General features: G+C 45.9%; 1 protein-coding gene and 2 pseudogenes across 1 annotated transcript; all 3 read left to right on the forward strand.

Annotated features, from left to right (window-relative positions):
- The first annotated feature begins 4,045 nt into the window (after positions 1 to 4,045).
- LOC136495804 (protein ALP1-like) lies at positions 4,046 to 6,038 on the forward strand. The gene has a single exon (XM_066491630.1). The coding sequence runs from the start codon at positions 4,046 to 4,048 to the stop codon at positions 5,351 to 5,353; it is 1,308 nt and encodes a 435-aa protein (XP_066347727.1). The 3' UTR covers positions 5,354 to 6,038.
- Positions 6,039 to 7,244: 1,206 nt separating this feature from the next.
- LOC136496596 (ultraviolet-B receptor UVR8-like) lies at positions 7,245 to 12,817 on the forward strand (annotated as a pseudogene).
- Positions 12,818 to 15,890: 3,073 nt separating this feature from the next.
- Positions 15,891 to 16,870, forward strand: LOC136495805 (uncharacterized; annotated as a pseudogene).
- The last annotated feature ends 6,629 nt before the right edge of the window (positions 16,871 to 23,499 follow it).

Below are 23,499 nucleotides of genomic sequence, written 5' to 3' on the forward strand. Positions count from 1 at the left end.
GTGCTCGTATGATGCACGCCGGGCGTGCACAGTAATAATTAGCGAGCTACCTGCCGCCTTGATGATAGATTAAAGACTGACAAGGAAAACGATCGGCCCAAGACGCATGTCCGCATGTGTCGTGTGTGGCACTGGGGAGTTGAAATTCGTGCCTGCGCACCGTATCCTCCGGCTCCTAGCCAATCCCTCCGTTCCCTTCGCTTCTCACTCTTCTTCGAGTTGTCAAACGATAGACTAAATCTGTCCCAGGCTATAAGATGTTTTATCTTTTCTAGATACAGTGTGATTACCATATATCTAAACATAGTATATATATATATGTATAGTAAATATAACGTATCTAGAAAAATCAAAACTTCTTTTAATTTAGAACGGAGGGAGTACAAAATAAATTACATTAAATTAATTCTAAAATATATTTTTATAGTAAATCTAGTTAAAGATATAAATATTAAATATTATTCTCTGTAAATTATGTTAAAGTTAACATAGATTAACTTGTATAAACTTTATACAGGGTATTCTAAAAAAAAAACTTTATACAGGGTACGTGGATGTGCTTGTGCTCCGTGCCACTGCCACCGTAGTAGATGATGACTTCAGGCGGTCACGTCAATACGACTGCAAATATTTTATTGGCACTACGTTGTAAAGCGACACGATACTTTCATGAATCCTCCCTCCGTTTAAATAAAAATAAAATGCAATTCTCCGAGTAAAACAATTTCACATTCAATTAAATATATAAAATGGAATTGAATAATATAACTTGATATTATTTTTAGAAACTTAGTTAAAATTTTACAAATTATTCTTTTTAAACTTGTAGTTATATTCTTCAGGACGAATGGAGTATTAGCCATAAGGGTAAAAGAATCTAAGTTCCGTCATGTTTAGAAGAAATGTATTAGAATATATAATTGCATGTCAATATTAAACTCTCTTGATTTCTGTACCCGATTGAGTGTGGAATGATATAGTACGTGTGATGGGTACAACACATGTATTGAACATTTCTCAGAACAAGTAGCGCAGCCTATGGATCTGTTTGGCGGGGCTCATGAGGACTAGAATAGGAGCCACTTTTGCAGCTTTAGCTTGAACCAGACTCTGGCTCCTCTATTGTTCACCAAAAAATGATTCTTCCTCTTCCTCAAGCATTTGGTACGTTTTCTTTGAAACTTTTGTAGAAACTGCTGCCGGAGCCGCTGTCGGAGCCATGCTAAATAGGCCCTAAATGTGTTTGATGTCATATATAGTGCCACTGCCATCGGTGCTCATGCCTTGGAGCCTAACCCTGTTCGCTTAGCTAGTTTTTAGCTATAGAATATTATTTTTCTCTCAAAACAGTTTAGCATAAGCATTAAAATAAGTCAAATTTCAGCATAAGTGAACATGGCGTAAATTTCCAACCTAACACCACACATTTTAAGGTGTCAAAAATCGGAGAGGCGCTGATCGGAATACGGAGTATATATGAACTATGGTCGAGGCTAATAAGGGGGTGTTTAGATCCAGTAACTAAAGTTTAGGAGGTGTTGTATGGGGTGTTCGGATACTAATAAAAACAAATTACAGAATCCGTCAGTAATCTATGAGACGAATTTATTAAGCCTAAGTAAGCTGTCATCAGCACATGTTTACTGTAGCACCACATTGTCAAATCATGAACTAATTAGGCTTAAAAAATCGTTCCGTAAAACAGTCTTAATCTGTGCATTTAGTTTCATAAATAATCTATATTTAATACTCTAATGAAACCAAACACCCCTCAGCAGCCCCCATGTGATGCTATCCTACCGACCTATGTTCAATTGTTCATCGAACATGACGAGGCAACAGTTCAGGTTCAGGCAGGGCAGCCAAACACCGGAGGCTTGTTTCTAGGCTCTAGGCGTCTCATGCAGGAGGCAGCTTCTCCAGGAAAAAGGGATCTGGAGCACGTGAACATGCATGTACATGTACTGATGCACTAGTAGTAGAGCTTTGCGCCCAGACTACACTAAAAATCAGGTTACGGTGCTCATCACGATCTGCATACACTGCATTATTCTTGCTGCGTATAGACCGTACAGTGATGTGCGCTATATCCTTCTCCAATCGGACCGTACATAGTAGATGCACTAATTTACCGAGTTGTTGCGCCAACTTTTAGACCAGATTACAAGTTCATGGACCAATCTCACCCACATTATTAGTTGATGTATGGTAGATGCAGTTTATACTCGATATAGTATAAATACAAGCCTTTGTACGACGTTGCTACATTCAATTATGAGCTGCACTCCCTTCACCTAATCTTCTCCTGGAGCTCGAGCTGCCACCGATTGTGTGGCTGAGGCGACATTGCCAGTGCTGACATCAAACTAAGAGCAACCACAATGTTGGTAAAACCAGTCCATAGGAAATTAAATATTTACTATCAAATAGCTGGTACATTGTAGAACTAGTCTATAAGCAGTCCATAGGTAAAAGCCACCCATAACACTATGGGCAGCCCAGAAGACAATAAAAAACGGCTTGTACACTGTAGATCTGACACACAACAATAAACAAGAAAGTCGTTGGCCTTCCGAAGGTAGCCGTTGGGCGTTGGGTGTTGGCCTCCTCCTTGAAAGACGTACACTGTAGATCTCCATGAAAGTTTGGGTGCACCTGTAGCCAATAGGCCTCCACCAGTTCTTCAATTTGGCCATTTAGGTGGAGCTGCAGCCAACACTTCTTCCCATGGATCCGAGTCTAGTTCTCGATGCTCCGCACAACAAGAGAAGCAATCAGTCAACATTGAAGATTTAAGTGATAGCAGTGAAGAAGAAGAACCAAAGAGGCGTCAACGCATCAATTGGAGTGAAGAAGAAAATGAGCGGCTTTTCAATTCGTGGACACATCACTCCACTGATCCCGTAATCGGCATCGACAGGAAATGTGAGTACTATTGGAAAGCTGTAGCTACTGAGTTCAACGACAACGCGCCAAAAAATAGCCACAAGAGGTCAGTCAAACAATTGAAGACACACTGGGGTGATGTCAAGAGGGATATCACAAAGTTCAGTGGGGCTTATGCTCGAGCTATGAGTGCACGCAGCAGTGGGCAATCTGATGACATGGTCCTGAAAACAGCCCATGAGATGTTCAAGGGAGGCAACAAGGGTAGGTCTTTCATATATGAGTACCTGTGGAAAGTGGCCAAGGAGATGCCCAAATGGCGCAGAATCATCCAAGAGGAGAGGACAACAAAAAGGACAAGCTATCTAACTCAGGAGCGTACACTTCTTCATCCAACCAAGACACAGAGGGGGAAACCATGAGTAGAGAGGTACGTCCTGAGGGGCAGAAGAAAGCGAAGGCAAGGCTGAAAGGGACAGGAAAATCTACAACACCATCTCCTTTGAGCAACCAACCAAGTCAGAATATGGTTATGTATCATGAAGCTATGTCACTGAAAGCAAAAACTGCAAGAGATAAAAAGTATAAGACATATTTAAAACTGTTGGCAATAGATACCTCAAACTTCAATGAAAAAGAAAAAAAAAGGCATGACAACATAATGGACCAGATAGCAAAAGACTTGGCTGAGGAGTAGAAAGGCAGCAAGAGATGCATGTATCCCTAATATTTAGTGTAATTGTTGTTTTCAAGTTAATTAGTTTTTATGTATTAGGTAGCATGGTTGTACCACCAATATTTAGTGTAATTGTTATTTTTCTTAGTGCTGGCAGTGTATTTGTAAGCTTAATATGGCTGTACCCCACTATTAATGAAACCAGTAGATGGCTGTTGAGGTATGGACAAAAGCAAAATATAGCTGTTGAGAAAAGACAAACAAAAATATAGTTGTTGAGAAAAGACAAACAAAAATATAGCTATTTAGGTCATGCCAGAAGCAGCAGATGGCTGTTGAGAAAAAGATAAAAAATATAGTTGTTGCATAAAGTGGACAACAGCTACAAATATGACCACCACACCACTCCCTCGTTCACTAGACACCAGTCCACAACCACTGCCTGATTCACACAAGACACCACTTCCTCATTCACTAGAAAAAATGTCAACTGACTCAGATGATTCTATTGAGTCTGAGCTTGAAGCACAGATTGAGGCTGAGCTTGAGCAGGAGATTGAAGCTGAGATTGAAGCAGAATCAGCTAGGTCCTCTATTCGACGTGGGGGTTATACAAGGAGGTACATCAACAGAAATCATGAAGATGATCACAACAGACTAGTTGGTAAATATTTTTCAGATACTCCCTTGTACACAGATAATCAGTTTCGTAGAAGATTTCGCATGAGGAAGCATTTATTTATGCGCATAGTTGAAGCTTTAGGTGTTTGGTCTCCATATTTTCGTCTACGCCGAGATGCATTCAGCAAAGTGGGTCTATCACCATTACAGAAATGTACTGCTGCCATTAGAATGTTGGCATATGGTTCACCAGCAGATCTTATGGATGAAACATTTGGGGTTGCCGAGAGTACAGCAATGGAGTGTTTGATTCATTTTGTTCATGATGTTAGAAGCTTATTCGGTGCACAATATCTACGCAAACCTACTAGTGAAGACATCCAACGCTTACTGCAAGTAGCAGACCAGCGTGGTTTCCCTGGGATGTTGGGTAGTCTTGATTGTATGCATTGGGAGTGGCAGAATTGCCCTGTTGCTTGGAAAGGGCAATTCACTCGAGGTGATTATAAGGTACCTACCATAATGCTAGAGGCTGTCGCGTCTTATGACCTATGGATTTGGCATGCATTCTTTGGAGCTTCTGGTTCAAACAATGACATTAATGTGCTTGACCAGTCACCGTTATTCACAGAACAGCTACAAGGCAAAGCACCTGAGGTTCAGTACACTGTTAATGGGTCACAATACAACATGGGTTACTATCTAGCTGACGGCATCTATCCAGAATGGGCCACATTTGTCAAGACAATCAACCGACCACTAAGTCCTAAGCATAAATTGTTTGCAAGCTATCAAGAAGGAGAAAGAAAAGCTGTGGAACGAGCTTTCGGGGTGTTGCAAAAGCGTTGGGCTATCATACGTCACCCAGCAAGACTTTGGGAACGGGAAGAACTCGCCAATATTATGTATGCATGTGTTATATTGCACAACATGATAATAGAGGATGAGAGAGGCATCTATGACATACCAGATGATAACACATATGAGCAAGCGCAATCTTCTCCAAATTTAACCGGGCTTGCACATGGACCAATCTATGGATTCACAGATATACTAGACAAAGACAATGAAATTCGCAATCGATCAACTCACGTTCGTCTCAAGGAAGATTTGATAGAGCACATTTGGCAAAAATTCAGTACACAGCAACATGCACCCGGCCAAGAGTAGAGTCTCATCCATGTAAATTTAGGATCGTGTGTTTTCTTAAATTTATTTGTACTCGTATCTGAAATAAGGCAATTGTACTTTTATTTCATTGTTCATTCATACTTTGCAAAAAGAAGTAGTACTATGCACGGATCGGAGGTTACGAACTCAACCTCGTTAGGCTAGTTACGCTACAAACTCCAACTCTCATTTTTACAACTATATAAAAGCTAAAGCAGCTGCTATTACTATGCACGGATCGGAGGTAGGAAATGATTATACCTGCTGCTGAGATGAGGAACGGGTCGGTGCCCCGTGAGTCCTGCTCCCCTGCCGTCCGCATGCCCCAGCTCGGGAGTCTGTGCACGCGCCGACATCCCGGCCAGTGCCTAGCGAGATCTACGAGCCGGGTGTGCACGCGGGTGCCACCGGACGGTGCACGCCAGGTCGCCGTGCCAAGCGTTCATGCGGGTGCAGGCAGTCGGTGGCCTGCGAGGACGCCAGGTTGCAGCGTCGGCCGTCCACGCGGCTCCCTAGGTCGCCGCCCTGGGCGTCCGTGCCCCTGCAAGAAACGTCCGATCTGAGTTGGTTGACGCCCGATCTGAGCACGGAAGTTGGAGATCTGAGGTGGAAGGGGAAGGCCATGGTCGGATTTAGTGCGAGGAAGGAGATCGGTGGCGGAGAAGACGGTGCTGGAGATAGGGGATACGGAGCTACATCGCCCTGGACTTCTCCGTCGCGCGAACAGATGGGGGAAGTTGGGGATGTGGGATATTTTACTGGCTATGGGACCTAGCCTTATGGACAGCCGGTCCAGATACATTGTGACCTCCAACTTAACTATAGACCTCTGCCATGAGACCCATCTATATGGACCGGTTGGTCCATATACATTGACCTTGCTCTAAGCTCACGCGCCCTATTGACTTGTTGACATTGGAACTCTGGAAGTGATGTGTAGTTATGCCTGAGGCTCACTTCAAGTTGCGAGACTATTTGTGGTGGTAATGATGCTTCATTAGTGCACACGTACGATTGATCGCAGGGTCCGGCCATCCTTCCTTGTCGTCCTATTCGCCTGTAGACTTCTCTTAACCAGCCGCTACATGCCCCGTCCTTTTTGCCTGTAGGAAGTTGGAACCGACTGCCGAGCGCCTGCGGGCGGTCCATATCCGCAGATCGTGCACACCATCTTGTGCAGTGTCTCACAAGGGACGATAGATCGCAACCTACTCTAGAAGGGATGTTTTTTCCCCCACCCGGGCTGTAGAGTAAGCAGAGGACGTCCTTGAGAGCTCCGTAAACTAGTGCTGCTTAAGGCTCGGCTTTTCAAGAAAACGAGCTAAAACGGAATTGGAGTTGGAAAATCGGGAGGCAAGGACCACGGCGGGCGTAATGGAGCTTTGGGTACCAGTACGTCCACTTGGACAGTTCGGTCCATCGTTCTTTTATTTCCAGCGCGTGATACGATACCATGCAAAATTGCAAATGGAACGAATTGAACAATATACTAGTAGGGAGTGAGGTGGAGAGATCCAGGTCCTGCCTCAGTACCCAGTGAGTACCACTACCACCACAGCTCTTGCTCAAATCCCTGGTCCTGCAACCGAAAAACGATGCGATTTCGAGCCGTTTTCACTGGAAAACGAAAACGGCCGGAGCCCGGAGAGACGGCAGATGCGACGAGACGAGCCGAATTAAAAACTCTGATAAGTTGGCGAGGGCGACGTTGCGCGCTCTGGTCTCTTCGCTCCGGGAGCAAAAACGAGTGGCCCTGCAGGCTGCCTCCTCCCCGCCGGAGCCGGTTGGTAGATTACGATCCATCGTATACGATTATAAACCCAGCCGAACAGCTGCCCCGGACTGCCGGACCCCTCTCGCCACCCGCCGCACACAGTGATAGCGGGCCCCGCGGAGACACGGCCCCACGACTCAGCGGAGCACCCTGGCCGCCACGACCGAGCACGGGTGCTACTGGAAGACGGGGCCGTCGTCGTCGTCGTCGTCCACCTCTCCCGCTCCTCCTTAATGACGCGCTAATCAGCGAGCTTAACCCACCGGCTCGGGCGAGCGCGCGGCAGTGCTTTGCTAGCGCACACCGGCGCAGGGCGCGGGCGGCTCGTCACATGGGGTGGGGGTGGGCCGGTGGGGCTTGTACGCTAGCCATTAATACGGCAGGTCGCCCATCCCATCGCGGCCGCCGCACCCTCCCGTCTCATCTCTCGGTCTCCTGTCTCCACTCCCCCGGCTTAAAATCCCGCGTCCCGGTCGTCGCACACTGCGCACCCCACTCCGCCTCCGCTCCCCGCTCGCCGTCGCGATTGTTGGATTGGCGGCCGCCAGCGCGCTCCCGTTCCCGTTCCTCGCGGTGTTTGGTGGTGGTCTCTGGAGTCTGGACTGGACTGGACGCCGCGGCCTGCCGCCAGGTCGAAGAGATGGACTCGGTCATGGCCGCCGCCCCCGACTCGCCGCCGCAGACTGTCGTGCTCGTCTCCGCCGGCGCCAGCCACTCCGTCGCGCTCCTCAGTAAGCCATGCCGCCTTCCTAGACAACGCATTCCGTCGAGCACGCACGATTGTCACTTGTTGTTGCTTGCGCTTTTCGCTGACAAGTGGCCGGCCCTGCCTTTTCTTTTCTTTTCTTTTCTTTTGTGTCTGGCTGTCCAGCTTGCCAGCGGGCAATGTCCTGTGCTCGTGGGGCAGGGGCGAGGACGGGCAGCTCGGCCACGGCGACGCGGAGGACCGGCTCGTGCCCACCGTGCTCAGCGGCTTCGACGCGCCCGGGATCACGTCGGTCATCTGCGGCGCCGACCACACCACCGCCTACTCCGAGGACGAGCTTCAGGTCTACAGCTGGGGCTGGGGAGACTTCGGGAGGCTGGGTCATGGCAACTCCAGCGACGTCTTCACGCCCCAGCCGGTCAAGGCGCTGCAGGGGCTCAAGATCAAGCAGATTGCCTTGCGGGGACAGCCATTGTCTTGCCGTCACCATGGCCGGAGAAGTGCAGAGGTGAGCGGGCTACCCACAGTTTTAATTGCCGAGCATGTTATAACTTGTTGGGAGTATATACTATAAGCCTATTCATGAAAAAAAAAAAATTGATAAGCACTGCTATCAAGTTTTACATCATTGTATTCTGTTGTTCTATTTGAGTTCTGTGCATAGCTGTTGTATTATCTGATCCCTATTCCTTTATGCGTACCGTAGTTGGGGCCGTAACCAAAACGGACAGCTGGGTCTTGGAACCACTGAAGACTCGCTGCTTCCACAAAAGATTCAGGCTTTTGAGGTAACAAAGGGGATAACGAAATCTTCATACAGAGTGATCTGGATCATGCTAGGAAAGTCTTAGGACCACCATTTTTAACTTGGACACTTGTTCAATGCAACATGCTATGCGTAGAACATGTGTAAAATGCTAAAATTGTAAATCACGACTATTGAGTTGAAGTGTTGGATTCGTATCTAATAACTACCTATGATTTGGTTCACAACAATATATTACCTAAACTACTATAATCATGAGATGCACCATTTATGTGCTGTCATTATGTTCCTCAGTAATGGTGATGTGAACATTGGCCCTCACCCATCCCACCTTGTTCCTTCTGGAGCAGAATTGTCACTATTTGTCAATGTCCTGTGCACTGCACTTTAGTGCTAATGGTCCTATGTTTGTAGGGTGTTTGTGTGAAAATGATTGCTGCTGGCGCTGAACATACTGCTGCAGTAACTGAAGATGGTGACCTCTATGGATGGGGTTGGGGTCGATATGGAAACTTAGGTCTTGGTGACCGTAATGATCGTTTGCTTCCTGAAAAAGTATCTTCTGTGGAGGTAAATTAGTCTAATTTGGCTCAGCTTGTTTTTTCCAGTTTAAAATCAACAGATCCAAGCAACTGAACGTCTACTAACACCTACAGCACTTGATACTGCATGAAAAATGATCACATGTTACAAAATCTAAATGCACTCCTTATTCCTTACTTAATCTCTGAGACTGTCAGCCAGGCATATGTTTAGCTGTGACTTACTGCTGTGGCATGTTTTTCATTAAGAAGTAGAGTTAAGTACAAGCCTCAAAAGTCAAAACGGTAATCACCTGATTACCGAGTTAAAGGCACACATCAGCGTTTACAGCGGTTTAAATTACACATAACACATTTGTGACCTTTCCGAAAAAGACCCTAGCGCTGAGCCACAATCAGGTGTACTCATAAGAGAACCATCAGCGACCTGAGCTGTTTGAAACCAGCCATTAGCCAAACATTTGTTCTGTCGATGATCAGTTGCGTGAGTTCCGCAGGCGAGGCGCTTGAGCCGTCAAACGTCCACATGTTCCTTTCTTTCCAGGTCATCCACCCAACAAGGAAAAGCAGGGAGTCGAAACCACTCTGGATGTTGTCATCTTGAAACATCCCTTAATTTAAAAGTGTTGGGGGGTCAATATTTTTTGCCCTGATAGAAACCATCAAATGCATAAAATTCTTTCAGCTGATTGAAATACCCTCTGTTCTTCTCTATACATTATGCTGGTGATTTTCTTGAAATCAGCATGGAGTGCATCCATTTTACCTTTTCTAGTCCAGACAAAGTAAGAAGGGCGGGCCTGGTGCAAGCGGTAGAGTCTTACTGCCTGTGACCGGAAGGTCTGGTTTCGAGTCACGGTCTCCTCGCATTGCACAGGCGAGGGTAAGGCTTGCCACTGACACCCTTCCCCAGACCCCGCACAGAGCGGGAGCTCTCTGCACTGGGTACGCCCTTTTTTAGTCCAGACAAAGTAAAGCACTAGCACTAGCCTGACATCATCCAAGCACAGATCAGATGTCTGCCATCATCCAAGCACACATCAGAGTTTAAATATTTGATTTATGGTTCAGTTGTAGGTGAAAAGGGAATTCCTTACTCTAATAATTAATAACAACTTAACAGTAATCAGATGTGAAATAAGATTCAGTTTTCCCTGCAGCTTTATCTTACTCCTGCTTTAAATAAGTTAACGGAACTGTCACAAAGATATGGCCATTTTGGTCCTCTTCCCATAGATAGTTATTTTTTTGCTGTTATTTCTGTTTGTTCTCTTGTTCCAGGTTTCTGTAATTCTTATATTTTTGTCCTTCTGTAGGGTGAGAAGATGGTGCTTGTGGCATGTGGATGGCGCCATACAATTACTGTGTCCGACTCTGGTAATCTGTACACTTATGGTTGGAGCAAATATGGTCAACTGGGACATGGTGATTTTGAAGATCATTTAGTTCCACATAAACTAGAAGCTTTGAAAGATAGCACTATATCCCAGGTAATACCTTCTAGAAACATTCTGTGACATGGTTTTATGAAGGATTAATGCAATCAAGAACTTCATTTTCACTTTACTGGGATTTAGAAAGATGATGGTTCCATACTTCCATGCACAGGTTGACATAGACACACCTTATACTGATGGTTTGAAGAATCTACTTTTTACATATTGGTATATATAGTCAAGTTTACATTAAAAGTTCAGGAAACTCCCAAACAAACGGGAACATATCCTATGCTACTTAGCCGAGAGCCCCAGACAAAACGTCCCTGTCGGAATAAATTAGCATGTCCTCAAGTCTTTATTACTATTTGACTATTTGAGCTTTGGAATAGAAGGTTTACATACACAAGTTCTGCTGATTTAGATTTCAGGCGGTTGGAGGCATACGATGGCACTTACATCAGAGGGAAAGCTTTACGGATGGGGATGGAACAAGGTCGTTATCATCTTTGTGCCTCTACTTGCTTTGGTACCCAATTATTGGTGTCTGATTCAAACCTGTACATGCAAAATTCTATCATGTACTTTTTATCGATGGATAAAAAAGGCAAACATTGAGCAATGAATCTCTTGCGTGGATAAGAACATTTTTTTTTTGTGTGCACATGTATAGTTGCTTAGGCATGGTGAAACTCGGCATGATGATTGGGAAGTTCCTTTACACAACAGAAACAAGATGGACTTTTTCCTTGGTCACCTTGGGAAATTGAGTTCAGACAAAGACTGTTCTTGTTTCTATGAACATGATTGCTTATTTGCAAAATCACCATTCTTCTCCAGAAGAGGGACATATCTTGTCTACACATATGCTTACTTTGGGCACAACTATGTACAATCTAGGCACATCGTGACTTTCATGCAGAGCTTTGCTTGCGTTCCATCTCTATTGTATTCTATTTTCACTTGCCCATGTGGATTTTTTCTACCATTTTTTACACTGAATGTTTCTCCTATATTGAGGCTGCAGTTTGGACAAGTTGGAGTCGGCAACAATGATGATCACTGCTCCCCAGTACAAGTTCATTTTCCAGAGGATCAGGTATGGTGTGTTCGTGGGAGGGCTAGTGCATAATACTGACTTTTTCCTCAAACAAACCATCCTTGTACTACATGAACCAAAAAGTTATAGCCCCAAAAATGATGGTCACAGTTTGTTAATTGATCCATTTAAATGATAATTGCCAATTTTGCTTACTACTGTGGTTACCGCAGAAAATTTCCCAAGTTGCATGCGGATGGAGGCATACACTTGCCCTTTCCGAGAAGAAAAATGTTTTCTCCTGGGGAAGGGGTACTAGCGGACAGCTCGGCAATGGTGAAATAGTTGACAGGTGGTTCTTATCTAGTGCACGAGCTCAATGTCTTCTCCCTTGCAAAACACTTGTTTATGCTAGTCTCTGCTACTTACTCTTCTGATCTGACAACTTATCGACTTATATCATCCTGAAGGAATACACCTGTGCTGATTGATGCCTTAAGCACCGACGGTTCTGGCTGCAAGAAGTTGGAGTCATCGACGGCAGCCCCATTTGCCGGTTTGTTTCATTTAACTCTAGTAGCTGCAGATGCTTTTGCAAGAAGACAGGCAAGTAACGTGTCTCTATTTTTTGCAGCCAAAGTTTGGGTATCGCCAGTCAGAAAGATATGCCATAGTTCCTGACGAAAATGTGAGTTCAGTTCACCGCAGCGTTTAATTTGAAGCAAATTGCTTAAACTGCAGCATTAGTGACACACAAGAAAAGCTCTTTTTTATAACACCGACATATCCATCTGGTTATTGTCGCTGAATTTTCCTGTGTTGATCTTCAGGTTCCTAAAGCAGGCGAAGGCACAGCACGAGGCAACGGCGCTGACGCGAATGTACCAGAGAACGACGTGAAGAGAATGCGCGTGCAGTCGTAGTTCTACCATCCACTCCACCGACCTCCCTTAACCCTACTAGTAGTACTATGAAGACCGGGTGCCCCATCTAGCGGGCGCCCGATTTTTGTGCATTATGTTGTGCCGAAGTGCTTTCCGCCAGTTAGCAGTAGCACTGCCTCGCATCGCAGCGATGATGTGTGTGTGATGTCATTCACCTCTTAGAGGTGGCTAGCCCAGTCGACCTGCACTTGCTGTGCTGTTAAGATATGTCCTGGATCTTTGACATTGCATGAAGGATACAATAAGTGCTTCATTCCCGTTTCTTCTCACTTGCATGATGGCCAACCGAAGCCATCAGTCTTTTCGGCAGATGCTCTGTTTTTCTTGGCGAGAAATACTATGATAAGTAAACTGAATTTTGGGTGTGAATGTGATTGACTGAGGCCTTGTTTAGTTACTCCTAAAGTTTACCTCCTGTTTCATCGAATGTTTAGATACATGTATGGAATATTAAATATAAACTAAAAAATAACTAATTGCACAATTTGCGACTAATTTTTGAGATAAATTTTTTAAGTCTAATTAATCAATGATTTGACAATGTGGTGCTATCGTAATATGTGTTAATAATGGATTAATTAGGTTTAATAAATTTGCCTCGCGGATTACTGACGAATTCTGTAAATTTTTTTATTAGTATCCGAACACTATTGGAGATATGCTACAGGGGCAATCTGTTCGAGATATGCCCTAGAGGCAATCATAGAGATGATGCCCGAGAGGCAATCATAGAGATGATGATATTTCATTGCATCCATGTTTCATATTGTGTTCCTTGAATATCCATTAAAGGCTACCTTGAATTGATTTGCAATTATGTGAATTGTATGTGAAACTCTTTACTTGTATGGTTATTCTAAAGTTGTCCTTAGTCGGAGTTCATGTGAGGACACACATGAATATTAGACTAGTACATGTATTAGCTGATGACTATGTTTCACAAGTCATGGATATGCAGATGTCAAACTAATAATGTGGGCACGTGTAGAGACATGTGCTAGGACCGACCCAACACGAATATAGTTATATAGTTCTCTTTACACAACGTGTACGCTTTGTCCTTAGTCCTGAGATTGTTGCATGCACTCAAGATGTGAATCGACTTACTTAGGGGCTGTCAAACGCTACTCCGTAACTGGGTAGTTATAAAGGTAGCTTTCGGGTTTGTCAGGAAGCATGCTGTGAGGTATGATCAGTCAAGATATAATTTGCCCCTCTCTACTTGAGAGAGATATCTCTGGGCCACTCGAGTGATCGAATCCGGAAATGCATGGCCATGCTACGCGAGGTTAAGAGTTAACCTAGAAAGGGACTTTGAATCACAGGATCGAGAAAGAGAGGTCGGCTTGGAGCTAGACCAAATATCGTGAGGCAAAGGGAATATCATGTACATGATGTTATGATGGTTCGTCTGATATGATCTTCGTGTGCATATAGGAGTTGGCATGTCTTGCTAGAGGCCGCTACCAACTATTGACCGAGTAGAAGTACTCACGTCATGTCTATACGTATGTGAACCTATAGGGTCGCACACTTAATGTGCTGGAAGCCCAATGAGGATCTGATCCGAATTGGACCAGATTTAGGAGTACCAATGGGCCTCGGACCTAGAGGCCTGTTAGGGACCTCTATATATTGAGGGGATAGGGGCGGCTTAGGGTTTGGACCTTTTTGGCGCAGCTGCTGCTCTCCCACGCCCAGCAGCTGTCCATCTCCCACGCCCATCAACTGTCCATCTCCCACGCCCTCATCGAGTTGCACTCGCGGATCTAGCAGTCCGGTTTGCTGACGCTTCCTCCCCGCACGTGTGGATACCTTGGAGGTGTTGCATCTGCAACACTTGGACGAGCCGCTGCACGAGGAGGACGCCGTTGAATGTTTGACGTGGTGGTGATCGACTACACTGCCCCGACACGCTTCATCAACTTCCGCATCTGTGTGTCTAGTGATAATCCCGTGATCTATAACAACAGTGTTCCTATTTTACGCAATAGAATTTTTTTTGTGCTAGCGTAGCCTACCTCGTATTGTTACAGTGGTATCAGAGCCGATGCTGTTTAGTTATGGATTTGGGATGTGTGCATATGGAGATATGCGGGTTTTCAGATTGATCTATGATCTGGTTTCGTGATCTTGCTGCAATGGTCGTGTAACGACGTACTCCTACCGGTCAAAATTCCGCCATCGGAGTTAAGTGATACACGTAATGCCAGTTGCAGCGAGCGAAGATCAATGTGATTGGTCGAATCGAAACCTAGATTCATACGCCAGACGCATATGATGCGCAGTAGTCGATTGGATCTACTACTGGATCGGATAATTTACCATGGTCATGTGTTTTGGTAAAACAGCCGTAACTTTTCGGTACGATCTCGGATCTCGGCGAATTTTATATGAAAATTGATCTACAGAAAAAATTACACATGAAATTCAACCCTTTTGGTGTTTTTGGCGAAATTAGATTTCCCAAAATCGGCTTGGAAGATGGAGTTTTGAGCCTTTTAAGTTTGGACGTTAGAACGCCTAACTCTATTTTCTAGGATTTTGTGATCAATATGGCCCCTGCATATGTATTGTCAAATTAATGTAATTGATGACCTGTGTGCCAATCTGTGATGATCCAAGCAACTATGTAACCTTGTTTACTAGCTGATTAGATGTAATAGCTTGTATTAGTTCTTGGAGGACTCATCACTAGGAGGATGGCGCACATAGATCATGGAGATGGAGATCATCATGGTGAACAGGTTCTATGGAGATGGAGATCACCACTAGAAATCGGGCCATACTGTGTCACAACTATGTGAATGCTACTCTTTTGTTTTACTCTACATGATGTGATGTTACAAGTAGAATGATCCCTCGCAAATTTTAAGTTATGTATGCCCTCCCAACTAAAACTTGCACCATCCCATGTCTTGTACAATTGGTGGTGGGTCTATGAAATTAGAGTATCACTAGCTTTCCTTGACTAGACGGGTTTGTATCGGATACTTACACGCATAAGGGTTGGTTTGCTTAATAAGGTCATCTTAACGGTTAAGGAACTTTGGGGCATGAAGGTTGGGCGTCGAGACATGGAGATGTCACCCAACAACAGGAGTCATATGTGATATGATTAGCAAAGAGTTGCTTACCGATCTACCTTGACTGCTAGCGGTGATGCTAAAGTTCACTAGTAGACTTGTTAGTTGTGGATCCTGAATCACTAAGTATCAATAGAGGGATATTGATTTTAGTGGGAGTAGAGTCTGTTAAAAGTTTAATGTGATTTACTCTATCATGGATACTTTTGTCTTAGTATTTTGCATTATTATTTGTTGTAGATAAATGACACCTAGCAACACCACACCGTTTGCTTTGCGTTCAGTCCTTGAGAAGGACAAGCTGAATGGAACAAACTACATAGATTGGATCCGTAACCTAAGAATTGTTATCAGGGCTGATAAAAAGGAAGATGTTCTGGACACTCCATTACCAGAAGAACCTGCTGATGATGCACTTGCTGCCGTTAAGAATGCTTACAAGAAAGCATGTGATGCTAATCTTGAAGTAAGCTGCCTTATGCTTGCTTGCATGGAACTCGAACTACAGATGTAGTTTGAAACAAATCATGAGGCGTACGATATGATCGTGGCGCTTAGAGACATGTTCCAGACACAGGCTAGGACTGAAAGGTTCAATGTGTCTAAGGCTTTTGTGGAAAGCAAGCTAGCAAAAGGCGCAGCAGTAGGGCCACACGTAATCAAGATGGTTGGTTATGTTCAACGGTTGGAGAAGCTGGGCTTCCCACTGGGCCAAGAGTTGGCCACTGATTTCATTCTTTCGTCTCTTCCGCCTAGCTATGGGAACTTCATCTTGAACTACCATATGCATGGGGCGGAGAAGGGTCTAAATGAACTATGTGGCATGCTTAAAACAACAGAGGGTGACATTAAGAAAAGCGCTGGCAGCAGCCATGTGATGGCAATACAGAACAAGCCTAGCTTTAAAAAGAAGGGCAATTCTTGGAAGAAGAAAGGCAAGGCTGTGAACTCTAAGCCAAACCCAGCGCCCAAGGTTAAAGCTGGACCTGCTCCAAACAAAGAGTGCTTTTATTGACACGAACTTGGTCACTGGAAGAGAAATTGCAAGCAGTATCTGGCTTCGTTGAAGAATGGCGGAAGTAAGAGTACTTCCACCTTAGGTACACTTGTTATTAATGTTATAGACAACATATTTCTCGCTGATACAATTATTAATTCTTGGGTATTTGATACCGGATCAGTTGCTCATATTTGCAATTTGATGCAGGGACTGATAAAAAGTAGAAGCGTTGAAAGAGGAGAAGTTGATTTTCGCGTGGGCAATAATGCAAGGGTTGCTGCGTTGATCGTCGGGATGATGCAACTTCACCTCCCGTCAGGATTTATCGTGGAGTTGAATAATTGTTATTTCAGTTCCTAGTTTAAGTCGAAACATTATGTCTCCTTCATGCTTGATGCAGGATGGTTATTCATTTGCGAGTGAAAACAATGGTTGTGTGATCTCTAAGAATAATATGTTTATGGCTTTTGCACCCATTGTTAATGGATTGTTTGTTTTAAGTCTTGATGATTCACCTGTCTATAATATAAGTGTTAAAAGGCCTCGGCATAATGATTTGAGTCCTACCTACATGTGGCATTGTCGTTTGGGTCATATAAGTGAAAAGCGCATGAAGAAGCTCTATTCTGATGGACTTTTAACTTCGTTTGATTTTGAATCATACGAGACATGTGAGGCTTGCTTGCTAGGCAAGATGACCAAGGTGCCTTTCATAGGTTTTCCTGAGAGAGCATTAGGCTTGTTGGAACTCATACATACCGATGTATGCGGACCAATGAGCATGATAGCTAGAGGAGGGTTCCAATACTTCATAACTTTTACTGATGATTTTAGTAGATATGGCTATGTCTACTTGATGAGGCACAAGTCTGAAACCTTTGAAAAGTTCAAGGAATTTCAAAATGAAGTTGAAAATCAGCGTGGCAAGAGAATTAAGGCCTTATGATCTGATCGTGGAGGCTAGTATTTAAGCCACGAGTTTAGCAATCATCTGAAGTGCTGCGGAATTGTTCCACAGCTTACGCCGCCTAGAACACCTCAGAGAAATGGTGTATCCGAGCGACGTAATCGAACCTTGTTGGACATGGTTTGATCAATGATGAGCCAGTCGGACCTACCGTTATCATTCTGGGGATACGCTCTAGAAACAACAGCTTTCACACTTAATAGGGTACCATCTAAATCCGTAGTTAAGACACCATATGAGATGTGGACTGGAAAGGCTCCTAGTTTGTCTTTTCTAAAGATTTGGGGATGTGAAGTATTTGTCAAACGATTTTAGTCGGACAAGATAACACCCAAGTCGGATAAATGCATTTTCATGGGATATACAAAGGAAACTTTAGGATATTATTTCTATAACCGATCAGAGGGCAAAGTGTTTGTCGCTCGAAATGGTGTTTTCCTAGAGAAAGAGTTTCTCAAAGGGGAGAAGAATGGAAAGACAGTGCATCTTGAAGAAGTTCGGGATGAGCCAATTAGGGCAAGAATCAAGGAGTGATGCTAGCGTAGCTGAACAAGTTGAGATACCCATGGCAAGAGAAGCACCACCACAACCACGAAGGTCGGCGAGGCTCCGCTGAATTGCGGGAAATATTACTGTTGGACAATGATGAGCCTAGCGACATATGTAGAAGCAATGATGGACTCAGACTCTAAAAAATGGTAGAGTGCCATGCAATTCGAAATAGAGTCCATGGGAGACAATCAAGTTTGGAATTTGGTTGACCCGCCTGATGGTGTTAAAACCATAGAGTGCAAATGGATCTATAAGAAGAAGAAAGATATGGATGGAAATGTTCACATCTATAAAGCTCGACTTATCGTAAAAGGTTTTCGACAATTGGATGAGTCGTTGCACGAGGAGGACGCCGCTGAACGTTTGACGTGGATACCTTGGAGGTGTTGCATCTGCAACACTTGGACATGCCACTGCATGAGGAGGACGCCGCTGAACGTTTGACATGGAGGTGATCGACTACACTACCCCAACGTGCTTCATCAACTTCCGCATATGAGCGTCTAGTGGTAATCCCGTGATCTATAACAGTAGTGTTCTTGTTTTACGCGATAGAATTTTTTTTGTGCTAGCGTAGCCTACCTTGTATTGTTACAAACACCCCATGCGATATCTCTATGTGACACCCTAAAACTAGTCGGGTACCAATAGTAGGGTACCCGAAGAGGAGGAGCTAATGGCCATCAACGTTGATTCATCTACGCGATCGAGAGCACGACTACACCGCTCACCAGGTCACTCCTCGTCCGTCGACCGAGACCATGGGTCTCGCCTCGAGTTGGCTCCCAAGGGTTGGCTCCTCTTTGCCCGATGTCTAAGGGCAGGCTCTGTCTTGCCCAAACCCCAAGGGTCAACTCTACCTCACCTGAACGTTTGAGGGTAGACTCTGTCTCGCTCAACCCCCGAGGGCAGGCTTCGCCTCACCCGACATCTGAGGGCAGACTCCGTCTCGCCCGACCCCTAAGGGCTAGCTCCACTGTGCTCGACGTTTGAGGGCAGACTCAACATCGTCCGATGTTCGGAGGCTGGCTCCTGCCTCACCCAACGTCCGAGGGCTGGCTTTGCCTTGCTCGACGTCCGAGGGCTAGCTCTGCCTCGCCCGACGTCCTAGGCTGGCTTTGCCTCGCCTAACATCTACACACTGCTCCTTCATAACTATGCGTGCAGATAAGGCAGGGCAATCAAGTCAACCGCAATACTGAGGACCATACCCTACACGCCTATAGGAAAAGTACCGTCAAGATATAACAAAACATGTGCTTTAAGCCATTCTAGGCATGTTAGAGCCTAAACAGTATTGTAGGCGCCGACATTTGTCTTACAATGTTGTGAGCGCCGTCATTTGCCCTCGGGCGTGGATCCTGACGAAAGCATACGACAACTACTATGGTCTAGGATGAAACTTGGATTATCTACAGTAACGAACGTGTGGTCACTATGTCGTCTGCTCCACGTAGGGTTATGGTTCAGCACCCTGGTCCATCGCGTCGCCTGCCGGGGCGGGATGGGACATAACCACTTGCTGACAAAACCTGAACATGGCATCATCAGCGGGCATGCACCCAGCATGGAGCTAGCCCTAACACCGTCTGCCATGTCAGCAGGACTCGCTTAGAGGAAAAGGAAGATCCAGCATCTTTCAAGGACCTCCCTGGCCTATGGTTTTCCTTCTTTCTCCTATTTGTAATCCTTTCTTCCCCTTGGTCTATAAAAGGGAAGGCAGGGAACCCTGTTAAAAGGGGGGATCGAGAGAACACACCACTGCATCACATAACACACAGCTCACCCTAGGCATTTTTTTACCGAAAACCAAACACCGAACCGAACCAAACCGAAACCGAACCGAATAGTCGGTAGTTTGGTTTTTCGGTTCGGTTTTGGTTTCTAGTTCTGTGAAGTTCAGGTGTTCGGCTTTGGCTTCGGTTTCTATGCCATACCGAACTGAAGTACCGAGAAACCAAACCGAACCCTATTTTTTTCCTGTTGTTTATCAAAACTAATGGAGTACTGTGGTTTATTATCAAGAATGAACTGCAAATTTGTAATATTTGATTTAAGCATTGAATTGTTAAGTTTATAACAGTCTTGAGTCTTCAAATAATATACTGTGTTGTGCAAGTTTGTACTGTGTTGTGCTGTCAGTTCTAAATCCTGTCTGATGTTTTCTTGCATCGGTTTATTTGGTTTTAACCGAAAAACCGAACTAAAAAACCGAACCAAAATTGGTCGGTTTTTGGAATTTTAGCAAACCAATCGGGGGTCATTTTCTGGAAACCAAAATTTTGGAAAACCGAAGAAACCAAACCAAACCATCGGTTAAAATTGAACGCCTAGGCTGACACACAGCTGAGCAGCAACCAAGCTTGCAGCGCCCTTTCAACCTTTTCATTAGAGACTTGGGATCTGTCCCTCTGTTCCCCGTTTGTAACCCCTACTACGAATCTTTCAGTGCAAATAACACGAGCAGCAGCTACAAACTAGATATAGGGACATTCTACCCGAACCAATATAAATCTTGTGTCTTATTAGCACACCATCCGTGCCAAATGCGCAAATAAACAAATTTACTCATTGGTGTTTACTCGAAACACCGACTATTGGCGCGCTAGGTAGGGGCCCTTTGCGCGTTCCGACATTAACATTAGGCCACGGATGGCTAGCCACGGAATCGGCTGGGTCCCGGGTGCACACGTGCGCTTCGGTGACCTGGACTTCATCGTCATGGTGAGAGGAGAGTTGGCATTGGCTCACGCCGCCATCCAACCTCTCCCCTCCATTAGCCTCAACTACGGGAGGCTTGAGCGCCGGCTTGACGTCTTCCTAGGAACCTAGCCGTCCCAAGAGGACCCGCGCCGCCTCATCTTCTCTAACGCCACCGACATGGTGTGGCTCATCAGAGGAGAACCCCTCTCTTCGAAACACTCCACATGGAGTGCCCCGATAGCACTTCCGTTCGGTCTCCATAATGCCACGGCGACCGTTATCCACCTTGTGGCACGATGCATGGTTTCACCACCCACGAACAATGAGTTTGTGGGGACGATCGAACATGTTATGGAATCTTTTCATGACCTCCTAGCAGAAGAGCTAGAGTTGCCCTCTGGCTCTGATTCTAGTAAGGGGAAGCCACCACCCCTATTGTGAATGCTTCATGATGGGTACCCCCGAGGGGCACGTCGAAAGAGAGCACGAGAGGGAGGCTACCCCAACAAATGGCCTCGACGATGAGGCCGAGAGGGAGGCAGCGGTCCCACCATGAATGCTAGTGGAGCAGCTGAAAGCCCGACACTGAGAGATCAAGGAAGAGCGACTCTAGCTCGAGCAGGAATGCACAGAGCTTGATCGGGAGATCGAGTGCCGTGGAGACGGTGGGCGCGCTCCGCGCAATGGCCCACAACGTGAACTAGAGGATCATCACCGACGATGAAGCCTTCCTCACTTCGCCCGAGTGAGCTAGAACATTGCTGCCATGATGGACTTGCTCCACAGCCTTCTAGAAGCCACAACGCCCGAGGATCATCGTGCCCACCACAAGATTCGCACACTGCTCGAGCGTATGGCGGTGCAGTAGGCTAAAAGCTCGCTATCTCGGCGATGCGAGCTCGATGCTAGCCAACGCATGCCCTCGGAGTGACCCATCAGGGATGCATTGGTCCACCAGGAACCACAAGGAAGTAGGAAGCACACCACGATCTCGGTGCGTTAGCGTCTTAGCCACAACCGTCATGCGCGCAACACCCTCGATACTCGTAGATGCGCCTACGATGACTCGAGAAAGGGAGCAAGACGTGGCTATCACCCTTGTCATTGTGGATGCTACGACAGCTGTGAGGACCGAAGCCCGAGCCCTGGCCTACCAGAGCCTCAGGCCTTCGGCCGACACATCCTCAATGCTGCCTTCCCACCAAGGTACCGACGACCAACCAATATATCAAAGTACTCTGGGGAAACAAACCCCGAACTATGGCTCAAAGACTATTGGCTTGCCTGCCATGCCAGTGGTGCGGATAATGACAACTTCATTATCCGCAACCTTCCATTATTCTTGGCCGATTTGGCAAGAACCTAGTTGGAACACCTTCCACCCAACAGAATCCAAACTTAGGTGGACCTAAGGAGATCTTCGTGGAAAACTTCCATGGCATATACAAGCGCCCTAGAAACCCATGGGACCTCAAGAATTGTCGGTAGAAGGCCCGAGAAACCCTCCATGGGTACATCTAGTGCTTCTCCCAGCAATGCAACAAGCTCCCTAACATCGCCGATGCCGATGTTATAGGAGCTTTCCTATCTAGGACCACCTATGAGTCTCTGGTTCACAAGCTAGGACGTAAGGGCCCGCGAACCACCAAGGAACTCCTAGACATTGCCACCAGCCATGCCTCGAGTGAGGAAGCGGTCAGAGCCATCGTTGATCGCCTCGATGGCAAGGTGAGGTGAGATAAGGACACCGGCGAAGGCACCTCCAATCGTCTCGCCAAAAAGAAGAACAAGAAGAAATGGTGCGAGGGCTTGCTCGTGGCTACCGCTAATCGGAGAGGTGGTCGGAAGCCAATGGAGGGCACTCCAAACCATTTCAAAAAACTACTCGAGGGGCCATGCCCAAACCATGCATTTTTGGTCAAGCATCTGTACAAGGATTACAGCCTCATGCGAAGGTTCTTGTCCAGAGGCTCCAACAAAGGGGAGCACGAAAAAACCCTAACCCCACCATAGACAACGCTAAGGAGAAGGACGACAGCTTTCCAACACCGGATGGCTGCCTCATGATCTTTGGAGGACCGGAGGCCAATGACTCCAAGCACTGCTAGAAGATCGCACGCCGCGAGGTCTATGCGACTGAACCGGCCACACCCACCTTCCTCCGATAGTTAGAATCCACCATAACCTTCGACTGGACTGACCATTCAGAGAGCATCCCACAACCAGGGAGATACCCACTAATGGTTGACCTAATCATCGGTATGAAGCGCCGCACCAAGGTACTGATGGATGGGGGCAGCGGCCTCAACATCCTGTATGCTGGGACGCTCGACGCCATGGGCATCGATCGATCACGTGCCTGGCCAATTGGAGTGCCTTTCCACGGTGTCGTGCCTAGAAAGTAGGCCTTGCCACTTGGGCAGCTCGATCTGCCCATCACCTTCGGGGACCGTCCAACTATAGGATGGAGACCCTCACCTTTGAAGTGGTTGGGTTCCATGAAACCTACCATGCCATCCTGGGATGACCATGCTACGTGAAGTTCATGGCCGTTCCTAACTACACCTACCTCAAACTAAAGATGCTGGGCCTAGGTGGGATCATCACCGTCGGCACCTTCTTTTAGCATGC

Source organism: Miscanthus floridulus, chromosome 12 (assembly GCF_019320115.1).
Source record: "Miscanthus floridulus cultivar M001 chromosome 12, ASM1932011v1, whole genome shotgun sequence".
Classification (NCBI taxonomy): Eukaryota; Viridiplantae; Streptophyta; class Magnoliopsida; order Poales; family Poaceae; genus Miscanthus; species Miscanthus floridulus.

Coding starts and splice junctions, on each gene's coding strand:
- LOC136495804 (XM_066491630.1), top strand. CDS start 4,046: ATGTCAACTGACTCAGATGATTCTATTGAGTCTGAGCTTGAAGCACAG.